The sequence below is a fragment of the Falco cherrug genome, chromosome 1 (genome assembly GCF_023634085.1).
Source record: "Falco cherrug isolate bFalChe1 chromosome 1, bFalChe1.pri, whole genome shotgun sequence".
Lineage (NCBI taxonomy): Eukaryota > Metazoa > Chordata > Aves > Falconiformes > Falconidae > Falco > Falco cherrug.
The window spans coordinates 105,859,583-105,871,637 of NC_073697.1; the positions used below are offsets into that span (position 1 = coordinate 105,859,583).

At 42.9% G+C, this 12,055-nt stretch overlaps 1 protein-coding gene across 8 annotated transcripts in view; it reads left to right on the forward strand.

Annotated features, from left to right (window-relative positions):
• The window catches only part of CUX1 (cut like homeobox 1), a 281,195-nt gene that overhangs the window by 45,048 nt on the left and 224,092 nt on the right, over positions 1–12,055 (forward strand). For all 8 annotated transcript variants that reach the window (XM_055715010.1, XM_055714990.1, XM_055714996.1 and 5 more), the window contains exon 2: positions 5,923–6,033. In XM_055715010.1, coding sequence (XP_055570985.1) covers positions 5,923–6,033 — 111 coding nt within the window. The remainder of the gene's footprint in view (positions 1–5,922; positions 6,034–12,055) is intronic.

Genomic DNA, 12,055 nt, shown 5'->3' on the forward strand with positions numbered 1-12,055 from the left:
GTGTAAAACAGCTATTCTGGTCTTTGCTTGTTATTTGTTCGTCATTCAGTGCTGATTTGTAAGGCAGGGGAAGGGTGGTCCTTGAGGTGTTGCGCTCTCATTGAGCTCCCTGATGTTCCCTTTTGCTTGTGTTAAAAAAGGGGCTTTGCAGCAAGGCAGGCGCAAATTCATTTTACGGAGAATAAACTTCTTCCGCTGTTGCATTCTTACCGTACATTTTCCCTTTCTGAGTGCTTTCAGATTGGAATCCGTGCCTGCTTTTTACAGTCAAGATAGACATGAACAAAAATTCCCGATGTCGACTTTGTGGCTGCTTCCCTTGCCGTAATCTAGAGCTTTATCAAGTGAGCTTGCCTGTTTGATTTTTCACCAAAGGAACACATCAAGCTCACAAAGCAGGCTATCATTTCGGAATTATTTCTGAAATACTTATGTCATGGGTATGTAGGGTTCTGGACAGGTGAAAACTATGGGGTTTTTAAGATTGAAGGGTAGATTGCCTAAGCTATGTTGGAGAAATGTAAAATTTCCCGGAGACAAGTAGGCTGTGCATATGCAGAGCTGTGCCAGACGCTTCTACGTTGGTGTCATCGTAGAAATTTTCCTTTAACAGGAAATTAAAAATTGCAAAAAGCTACACTGAGAGCTTTGATAGATCTGACAAATGCAATCCTGAGAGAGGATGAAAACAAAAATGAGACTACTGAAAACTTTCAGTAGCAGATAATCATGTAGACTGGGTAACTGTTGGAATGGATGATAAAGGGAAATACCTTAAATACACAGAAACAAGATTTCAAGGGAAATGGTTACTGCTAGGTTTACTGGTAGAAGGTTCCTAATCTACGTGCAGTTGTGAGTTGTGTCTATCCTTGTTAAGTAAGGTGAGGTTTATGGTGAAAATGTGCTGTTAACATCTGAAGCCTTGCTTAAGGCTTTTGAAGCCTTGTGTCCATGACTAGAAGTCTACCAGGAAAAAAATCAGTCTCTCTTAAAGTTGTGCTGTGTTTCTTGCGCCAGTGTAAGAGGTTTGTGGTAAACGCAGGAAGGGGTAAGCGTTTTAAAATGAGAGAATAACATAATTTTGGGATACAGTTACATTGCAGTACTTGTGGATGATTATTGCTGGGTTTTGTAACTTTTCCTATGTGAAATGTAGGAATAGTGCTTCTGAACAGAGACTGACTAATGGTAATGATAGGTGATGGTGGTGCGGTGTTTGGGCAGCTTTGCTGGGGGACCGGCATGGTCTTTGCCTCCGCCGTGCCTTTGCGGACCAGAGGTGATGAGTCCAGTGTTGCTGTCGCCTCTTCGCTCCTGCTGGGAGAGCTGCATTGCAGGCACATGCACCTTTCCCACCGTCACGCTCCCGAATTCGCATTCCCTATATATCCTTTCTGGGTACCCCCTGTTCCCTTCCGCAGTGCCCATAAAGCGGAGGGTGCTCTCCTTGCCCCAGCTTTGCTTTTCACACAAATTCATCTTTTCGGTCCAGTTTTGCTCACATAAGCGGAGCAGGGCAGGGGCGAGCGGCACCGTGGGGTTCTCTCTGCTTACACGGTTTCATTTTCTTCCACCCTTTGGATGACGGAATGGACACCATAAATAGTCAGAACCCCCAGTTGCTTTCTAGAATCGTTCTCCCGAGGGAGTAGTTCTTGGGGAGCCCACGGGACTGGGCTTGGGGAGGTGGTGGCAGGAGGATGTAGCCTGGCTGTTGCTGGAGCTGCTGGCTGGGTGATTATCAAGGTATGCATCTTGTAGGGCAAGGCATGTCAGCTGTAAAGGAAAACAACCTTGAAACCTGCCTGCAGCCAGGCTGGAGTTTCGTAATTACTTGGGGTCAACCTCATTGCAGGCTGGTGCTGGGAAAGGGGGGACTCCACCAGCCCCCTGGCTCCAGCGGTGCTTTCCCACCTCCCTTTTGTGATGGTACCACGCGGTGGAGCTGTCGGAGGGGCCCGGACAGGGAATTCTTCAGTGGAACCAAGGTTGGGAGGGGAGAGGTGGGATGTGCTTCCAGCAGGCTGGCTTTCCTGCTGACCCCCTGCGCAGCCGTGACAGCACGGGGGTGATGGGGCAGGGTGAGCAGGGGTGGCTCCTGGGCAGCCTGGAGGAGCCTGGAAGTACTTGCCTTAAAGCAAGACGAATTCACTCCAAGTTCGTTGTTGTTACCGTGGGTAGCAGATTGACCCTCCTAGTTTTAGGATTTTTCTCTACTGCATGAGAGAAACCTTTTAATGGTTGTTTTCTGAGGATTGCTTTTAATGACTCCTGCACTAGGAGCGTAAGACTTTCTCGGCTCCTCCCTTCCCACCCCCAATAAATTTGATGAAATGGGTCAGAACAGAAACCCTGGAGAGAGTTCTTTAGTTATCTGTGGTGTAAGCAGCATGAGCTGTGCCTGCCCTAAATCGATGGGACTTTAGGGCAAGGGGAAGGGATGATGGTCTGGCTGCTTCTCTCTCAAAATGTGCTCCGAGTAGTGACTCACTTTTTGCAGGGGCGATTGAATGGTGGCTATTTTTGACCAGAAAGTTTATTAGCCGGTGTTGAATCAGTGGAACTAAAGCTTCCAGGCTTTGAATCCTTTCTGTAGGCAGGTCACCGCTGCAACACCTTTGAGCCCTGATTTGTGTTAGCTTTTCATTGGAACCTTTTTGATCTCAAAGGTGTGGAGAATGATACTGAGAGGCGGTCTCCTATTTTTGTAACACTCCAAAGGACTCTCTGATAGACCTCTGTGCAGTCTTGCACCTCCTGTTACTTGATTGCTACTTAGAGGGTGGTTGCAAGGCTTGGGGAGCATGCATGCCTTTGAGTGCCCTACAGTACCCAGGTTTGAAATCTCAAAGTTATTACTACTTACTCCTTGATACGTCCTTGCTTGCAGAAATAATGCATTTGCCACATTGAATTTTTACAAAATTTGGGGTATCTCATGAGGTTAACTCACAGAAGTATGAAAAACTGTGGGTTGTAATCCTGTATCTATTACTGGGTTTGAACAGATGAAACTTTGTACGCGATTGAAATCAGGTAAGGAAGAAAAAAATCAGCAATTTTTCAAATAGTTTTGATTTGGGGCTTATTAACTGTGACAGAGCTTGAAGACTTAGTGTCTCGTTTTACATCAGATCTTGTATACGGGGCTAGATACCTACAGCTCCTCAGCTGGAACCGCATCAGTGCATCGGTTGTTCATAAATGCAGGGCAAGAGCTTGAGCGTGTGGGCTTCAGCCCACGGCATCGAACAGTTCAGTGTAGTTGGGTGCTGGCACCTCTCCTCGGCGATGTCTGGCCCTGGGGGGGGGTCACATAAGGAAATGTTTTGTGGTGAGAAATGATCAGACCTGTCCCTGAAGGAATGCTGTAAGTAATGGGAAGGTGCCCATAGTAAGTGCGTTGTGGCACCGGTATCAATCGGGCAGCGAGGGTGTGAAGTTACTCTTCATTTGCTGCCTGACTCTTCTCTTCATAAAGGCACAAAATATGAAATAGGGTTTAGTTTTTAATCGGCTCTTTTTCTTGTAGCTAAACTTGGAAGTACAGGTTTCCAAAAGTCTAATTTGCTATTTGTAAAGTTACTTGCTAGCACTGTATATCATAAAACAAAGCGTTTGATTCCTTGGTCTACTGAAATTCCCTCATGCTTCACGATTTGTGTTTTCTTTGCTTTGCTTTAAATGTGTGCTTCCTTTTTAAATATAGTTTTCCAAGTTGCTGGCCGTACCAGATTGTTTATATTTTTTAAAAGCCTTCTGCTTAGCCGTTATATTGCTCTTTATAGTACTGCTTAACCACATTGGTTTCTGTTGCTCTTTTTTCTTGCATAAACTTAGCTGGGATGAATTTCAAATGTGGTTTATCCAACTGTTAAGTATTTCCCACTTTTCTGCAATAGATTTCACATATGTTACAGAATTCCAAACCAAGATCTGGTGGACATATTGCCCTGTTTTTTTCCTCAAAGTCAGAAATAGAGGGTTTTTGAAGCTTTACAGTGACAATAATTAGGTCACTGGCTCCAGCATGCTGCTTAGCTTCAAATCCATTTGTCATATTTAGCTTATTTCCAAGGATTAAGGTAACTATGGTCCATATAGTTATCACAAAAAACCCCCAAAGTCTCTTAGTTTCATGGTAATAAACCTAAAGGGGGGAAAAAAGTATTGATCCTTTTCAGTGGGGAACTGCAGAAGGCATTTCTTTTCTTTTTTTTTTTTTTTCCTTCCAGAAGTCAAACTGTGGAGTCACGTAAAGCAAGAGTACACCCATCCCATCATTCAAAGTTACAGGATTTACCCATAAGGAAATATAACTAAGAATTTGGAATTAGGCTTCTTTATCACAGAGTATCTAGTATCTACCTGCTAGTTATTTTTTTTAAACTTGCAGAACAGGGGCTTAGCAGGTGTCCTGTAGGTACCTTCTGTCTGTTACTATTTCTAACACCTCTGCAAAAAAGGAAGAGGCAGATGTTTTGTTTTCCCATTTTGTTCCCCATACTGGGTGCCTAGTTCCACTGGGAAGTAAGTATGACCCCGTGCACGGTAAGCTTTTAATGCTAACCGTCTTGTCGTAACCAAATCCCCTTCTCTCGTGCTGTGATGTTAGTGTGTGGTGGTACCAGGAGAGGACCTGACTGGTGGGGACGTGGCCTGAGAGCCGCCAGGAGCTCCCAGGCTTGGTTGTTCCATCTGGTTTGGACAAGTTGTTGAGTTACGAACAAACGCCAGTGATGGGGCAGGCATTTTGGTGGAGGATGGTGAGGTTTTTGCACGCAGGTTGGAGGCATGTTGGCAGAGTGATGCGATAAAGATAGCCGCGGAGGAGACCTGATGTCTTGCTCTAGCATCTTCTTGCTTGTCGTGGACTTCTTCCTCACAGCCAGGTTTTTCTCCTTTTGAATTAATAAGGGAGGGAAACCAGTGCCCAGTTCCTTACATGACTCCTTGGTTATAACTCTGCGTGACTTGGGGAATGATGTACATAGCTGAGTGGAGGGGTTCAGCCTTCATATATTTTCATGTTACATGGAAATACTGCAGAAAATGAATAAACTGCCACGGAAGATTTAGTATTGTTGGTTTATGCGCTGATAAGTGACCCATTCAATCTATTACGGTGACATTTGGAAGCACAGCACTGAGTAAACTGTGAGTGGGATAATGCACGTGGACGGAGTCGGGCAATGGTCTGTAGGCTGAGCCTGGTAGAAGCTGTTGGAAGACAATCTGGCGTTCATCAGGTGATCCAAAAAAAGATGCATTTTGGGGAGGAAATGGAGATACTTGCTAATAATATTGGAGTGATAGACTCCAATAGTAGGAAAAGGTAATTTTGTATTCAGATAAGGAAAGGCTTAAATGGAAAAAGAGCATTGCAGCAGCATAGAATTATATACAGTATGTAATTTGAAATTAAGAGTGATTGAAGCATGACCAATCTAGGCTGAAGTGTAAGGTTAACTAATATTTGAGTTAATCATAATAATTTTTTGAAGACTGGCTCAAGAAGGGAAAATCCAGTATCTTTAAACAGCAGGCAGATCAAACACGTGCTTGAACACGTGCAAGATCTGTAATCTTCATGGGATTTGGGAAGTTACTAGGAGGTGTGTATGCCTGGCACCGCTGCTATCCTGTGTGACGTTGTGTCAAAACCATGAATGCTTTTGAGAAAAACGGTGGGGGTTTGGCTGCAAGACAGAATCAGAAAGGTTGTGGAACTTCATTTGATGTTAATCAAGGGGTTGCGTTTCTGGAGGCTTCATGCTCGTTCTGTACTGCTCTGTAGTCCAGCCGCCTTGGTATTCCAAGTGATGTGATGTTCTGTACGAGCTTTTGGTTTGATTTCGGTGAGAAACGGAGTTCTCCTTCTAATTCCTTTTTTTGTTGTCGTTTTGTTTTTCTTGACAGAGAGAGCTTGATGCCACAGCAACAATATTGGCTAACCGGCAAGATGAAAGTGAGCAGTCTAGGAAAAAACTTATTGAGCAAAGTCGCGAGTTCAAGAAAAACACTCCAGAGGTAAGGAGAAAAGCTATTCACGTCTGTTGAGTTTCTGACAGTAATACATGGTACGAGGTCTGTGTAAGTGGTTTGGGGGTTCATTTTTTTTTTTTTTAATGACTTGTTTCCATAATTTTCTTGTACGTATTGCTAAGTTCACCATCTTAACTCAAGACTGCTTATCTTTGATGGCTTTCTAATCAGGCAGATCTTGCATTCTGTAAAAAATGAAATATGAATTGACATTTTTTGGAGGAAGTATGAACATTAACTTTCAAACGGGCTTGCTCTACATTTTGTAATAATGGAAAACCTGGAGAATTGCAAAAAAAAAAATTCTTAAGTAATCCAAACTCTTAGCACTTGGATGTAGAAAGCGACATTTTGCTGCCTAAATAAATCTATATCAAGGGCGTAACTTCAAAGATGCTCATTTTTCCATGAAAAATCAAATGAAGTTTTGCTGTTGATTTCACTGGAAATACAACAAGGTCAGGGCTGAGCTCTTTAGGAAACTCCCCTCGGAGGATGTGCATCGCACACAGCAGGTGGTGTGGAAAAGGTGTCAGGACTGATGGCAGGCAAACCTCGGAAAGGTGAATATTGCGTGGAGGAAGCTGGGAGTATTTCAACTCTTCCATGCTCACGTTAGCGTGTGTGCAGTGTGCCTGTCTGTGTATGTGTACGCACAGTTACATCAAAAATACATATTAACCCGTGTTGTAAACTAATGAATGCGTAGCAATGTGTAGAGTTGCTTGCTTGTTTGTTTTGTGGTGTTTGTTTTTGGTTTTTTTTTCTTCCCCCCGATGATTGCCAGCAATCTGTTCATCCAGGAATGTTCTAGGGTTTCAAAGCTCATTCCAGATAACTGACACGCAAGTATTGGTTCCTTCCAAGTATCTTCCTGGGAGAGAGGGAGCAGGCAGCACTTCTAACCTTTATCGCCGCCTCTCGAGTAGCAGATGCTGCTTTGCTTCCTCTTGGCACAGAGGGAGCGATGCTGGAGGGTCCGACCCAGAGAGGGCAAAGGGACCATCGGGAGGGAGTTCTGGGGAAGGGGGGGTGTTTAACTGACCCCCTGAGGAGGTTCTGTGGGGCAGAAATCAGCTCCCTTTGGAGAAGAGCAAATCTGGGGGCTGTGGCTTTGAAGGAACAGAAAGGAGCAGAAGAACATGGGGAGTGACTGCAGTAGCTCCGAGAGGGTGGAGGGATGAGTTGATTCCCTTTGCAGGAGAGAGCAGAGTGTTGGGAAGAAGAGGAAGGAGCGAAGTGAGAAAATACAGAGTGTAGGAAATTATACGGAAAATCCAAATAAACTTCTGGGCCCCCGTTTTTCAACTTGTTTGCTAGAAGCTGAAGTTCATTCTGCAAGGGCTTCACCTGAGTTCCCTGCTGCTTTCCTCCTTTTCCTGGAGGGAAACGACGGATTCTTCAGAATACGGCCCTGGCTGCCAGCTCCTAGCCCATAGCTTGTTTACAGATGTGTTTCAGGATGATTTCTTCAGGCTAATTTTATTTTTATGGAGCAGAAGGTTACTGTGGGGAGAAACAAAACACAAACCAACCCACACTGCACTTTTAAAGTGCATTGTGCGAGGGCCTTGGTAACTCGGTGGGAGTTGGATGCGCAGAGGAAAATTACATACTCTGCGTAGTTACTTCAAGAGAGACAGTGGGAAAACAATACGCAATTAGCTCTTTCCAGTAAGCAAGATAGGGAAGTTAAATCATGGTAAGGTTTTAAATATAATTTTACAAAACATAATTCTGTAGCCTCTGTTCTCTTCCAGAATATTACACGGAAGGTGTTTTATTCGTTCAGGGACTGGGTTCGCAACAGGGGCTCTGAGCAGCCCTGATGTTCAGGGGGAGATGCGGGGAAATTCTACATCCTCATCTTTTGTCCTGGGGCTCCCGTCAAACAGCATAGCTTTATAAGCTTGCACGGATGTCTTTTATAGCCTGTCTTTGCCTTCTCTCCTGTGATGCTCCTTCTGCAGCTTTGTTTCTGGACGGCAGCACCATCTAACCCCTCTTTCTTCTGAAATGGGATGAAATGAATGGATGAAAATGAAAATGGGATCAAATTAGAAGAAAGTATTGGAACTATAATGGTAGCCAGCTGCAACAGACTGGTGGGTTCCGGAGGCGTGGAGGGAGTAGCTCAGGTCTGGAAGGTTTGATGGAGGCAACCTCTCCCGTCCCGGGGGCAAGTGGTAGCCGTGGCTCTGTAAGCATCAAAATGCTCTTGCTAATAATAGGGAAAAAGAGTTTGGTAGTAGAAAACCAGCTTGCAGGTGGAACCGTTCTCAGATAAATAAATAACCCAGCATACAGCTTAGTTTAAATTTCGACAACGAAGACACAACTTTTAGTAATAAACCCACCCAAACTGGCAAAGGTGGAATTGTTAAATGCAACGATTTTTTTAAAAACTTCCCGTTTTCTTTTTCATTCGCATGCATCCCCGTCAATGCAGCAGCTGTTTCGCCTGCGCCAGCATCTTTCCCTCTGCTGTAGCCAGTCTCACCATAAATCAGGACACAAGTGGTGATGGCCTTGACTTTCCTGTCCATTGCTGTCTGGGATGTCCTCTAGACTTTCCATGATGTCTGCTTGAAAGCCATCTCCTGCGTAGCAGGAAAGGATTTGAAAAATTACTAATGCAACTGAGGGTACTGCTGTTTCTTTTTAGGTTAAAAAAATGTGGTAGATCTGTTTGGGTCATTTGTGCCTTCCTTGCAAATTATCCAGTTGCTGCAAAAGAAATACGGTATTTTCATGTTTATAGGAATGACTCTAGGGCTTTTGGTTTTTAAAAATGTTAAAATACTATTTCTGACTTGGCATGCTGGGAGACGACTGTGGAAGAAGTGTCTTGGGTTTGGGAACCTTATGAGGACAGAAACTTTGGTGGTGGTTTTTACATGCAGAAACTTTTGGGAAGGGTTCTTAATTCCTGTTATTGCAACAATACTTTTTACCTCCTCACACCTTTGAAGAGCTCATAGGTGTTGTGTGGTATTTTCAGTCTCAATTTTGTTTCATCCTGAGCAGCCAGAGACTGGTCAGGAGTTTACTTGAAACATCAATTTTACATGACTGTTACTTGGAAGACATCTCAAAATATATCACGTGAATTGCCACCCTGCATCAGATCATTATTTTCTTATGGTGATAATTCCTGAATTATTATGACTAACTGTGATACTTTTGGGGGTATTTTAACCTCTGTGAAATTCATGGTCTAATTCATCATGTCCTCATATACCAAATGTTTGAATGATTGTCTTAGAGATTTTTTTTTTTTTTTTTTTGTAATCTCTAAATTTCAGTTGCACAGGATATTTTTGCCACGTAGTGAAGATACTTGCTAATGTTGATAACTTTGCCTTCATTTCTACCCAGATTCCTAGCTGAGTAATTACTTTTTTGCTTACATGTTTGTGTTTTAAACATTGAAAAGCTGGGCTAATACTTCCAGCGGTGCAGGCTTTTAAGCCAGTCAACAAAAATAGTGAAAAATAGCAGAAAATAAGTAAGTGAGTAAGCCCAGGCTTTGTAAGTAAGTAATTGTTAAGTACTCAGGGAGAGGGAAGACAGTACAACTTACACCTGTTTAACCTGTAGCTCTCCATTGCTTCCCTTTGTGATTCAGCCCCATAAACTAGATAATGTGGAGCTGCACTGGTCATTACTGGACTCACCTGAGACCGGGGTCATTAAACTGGGCACAAGGCAAAAGACCAGCCTGAGAGGCCTGGACCAGCTGCTCTGGGGAGATAAAATAAGATGTGAGTTTTGTCATGGAAGAGCATGAGCTCTAAAAAAAATGAGGCAGACACAAGGCGCCTGCATAAAGCATGTATTTGGGTACAGGGGCTCACCCTGCGAGCTTGCTGCTTTGGTCATGGGGGTTTTTCCCCCTGTTGGGAATTGAACTGATGGTTCCTCACTGCTGCTGCCCTTCGTTGTTTCGAGGTTGCAGATGTGCCGTTTTGGTGGGATTTTGAAAGTCAAGATTACCTTTGGCTGCTCAAACTGACATCTGCGTTCGGTGCAGCAGGCGAGAGCTTGGATCAGCCGAGCTACAGAAGGATGCGGTAGAGCCTTTAGATGTAGACAGCATAAGTATGTTCTCAAATAAATAGCTATAAAATGCCTCAGGAAAGGGAGTATTGGAAGAAAACAAAATAAATGAATGTATGAACAGTGTATCTTAACGCTGCCTGGGTAGAGGTGGCAGCCTCAAGCGCTGCTATAGATGCACACCAGCCCTGCAGCGGGGCAGCTGAGCACCGCGGCGCGGTCCCGTCTGCTCCCACGGGGGTAACGCGGGTACAGCACTCCCCCATGTACCTGCACCTGTCTCCTTGTTCTGGGTTGTTCTTTTCCTACATCAAACCTGGCTATCATCGTTCCCCTGTTCCCTGAGCCGTCGCCACCTGCCCCATCCTGCGCGGTGACGGTGCGGCGGTGCAGCTGCCGCAAAGGGGAGAGAAAGATGAGTCAGTGGGATCTTTCCTTACAAAAGTAATAATTTAATCATGACATTGCATGTTTTTTAAGATCTATGGGTTTTTTTTACAAAAATAACGTTGTAATTGCAAGTCATGCCTGACTAGAGTAAATGAACATGGTTGCTACGCGAGGGCTTAGTTTTTTTAGATTTAAAATTCTTAAGTTTTTATAGTCTCCAGTGTTTCTGGATCATTCTATTGAATTATCCAGTCTCTACAGCAAAAGGTAGTCAAAGTAAGCTTTAAAAAAAAAAAATCTGAATTCTGCTGGTTGAATTAGTCATTGAAATGAGAGGAGTATCTTTCTAGTTGTCGGTAGGGAATTGTGCTGGATTCCTAATGGCTTCGGACAGGCACCTTTGTCCAGCCTGTGTAACAAAGTGAAAATAATAACACGCCTTTAAAAACTAGTGAATGTATACAGTCTTGTTTGAAAATAGTTGATGCCTTCAGTGTCTGTGTACGTGGGGGTGAATATTGATTTGCTGCCATCTAGAGCTGGGTTGTTCTATTCCTTTTTTCTTTTTTTCTTTTTTTTTCTTTCCCTTTTTTTTCTTTTTTTTTCTTCTTTTTTTCTTTCTTCTTTTTCTTTTTCCTTTTCTTTTTCTTTATTTTTTCTTTTCTTTTTTCCTTCTTTTTTTTGTTGGGTTTTTTTTTTCCCGTTCCTTTTCCTATGTTCCTGAGAGTACACAGTGTGTGGATGTTCCTTCTTCCTCTTCCCCAGCATTTTGCCAGGAACATAAAGGAATCCTGTTAATGTTGGGGCTTGAGTACAGAAAAACATACGTGGCATTTTAATGTAAAAATTAGCTAGCTTAATACAACTAAATGCAGTTAATGCAATTTGTAAACAGTAAATGTTTCAGTGCACGGTAGGGAAAAAAAAAATTTCCACCTTTCTATGTATTCCCTGACTTGTTAGTTAAAAATTATTTCAGGAAAAAAATTAGGAAGAAAAATGCTGCTGGAGTTCTTTCTTTCTTTCTCTTCTCCCCTGACTTTGAAAAGGAGAGTTTAAGAGGGTTTTTTTGGTTAAGAATAAATGAATTTGCAGCAAAGCAGTCTGTTAAAAAATCATATTTTCTGTTCATTTTTATGACTCAAATGCAATTATCAATATTTAATCGTATTATAAAATTGTTTTGTAATTTTAGGCTCGTTCGTGTATGTAGGACAGTAGTGGAATGTTAAATACAGAGGATACTCCTTACGGAGTTAAAACATCACCATTTATTTCCCTCTGTAAAAGCCAAAATGAGAAGAACAGAGAAGTCCGCCTTACCTTGCGGGTTTGGAGCCAAGTTGAATACTTCTTTAGGATAACGATGTTTAGGTGCCATCTCCTCCCTTTCAGTGTTTTCAGTGAATATTAGCATTTTCTGGAGAGGTTCTGATTGCAAGGTTGATGCTGATGATAATTTGTAGTACCTGAGCTGCTTCTTTCAACAGCTAAATGAAGAGTATATTATTGTTATGTGACTTTTTGCAGAAAAATAATATAATACAGCTCCATGCCT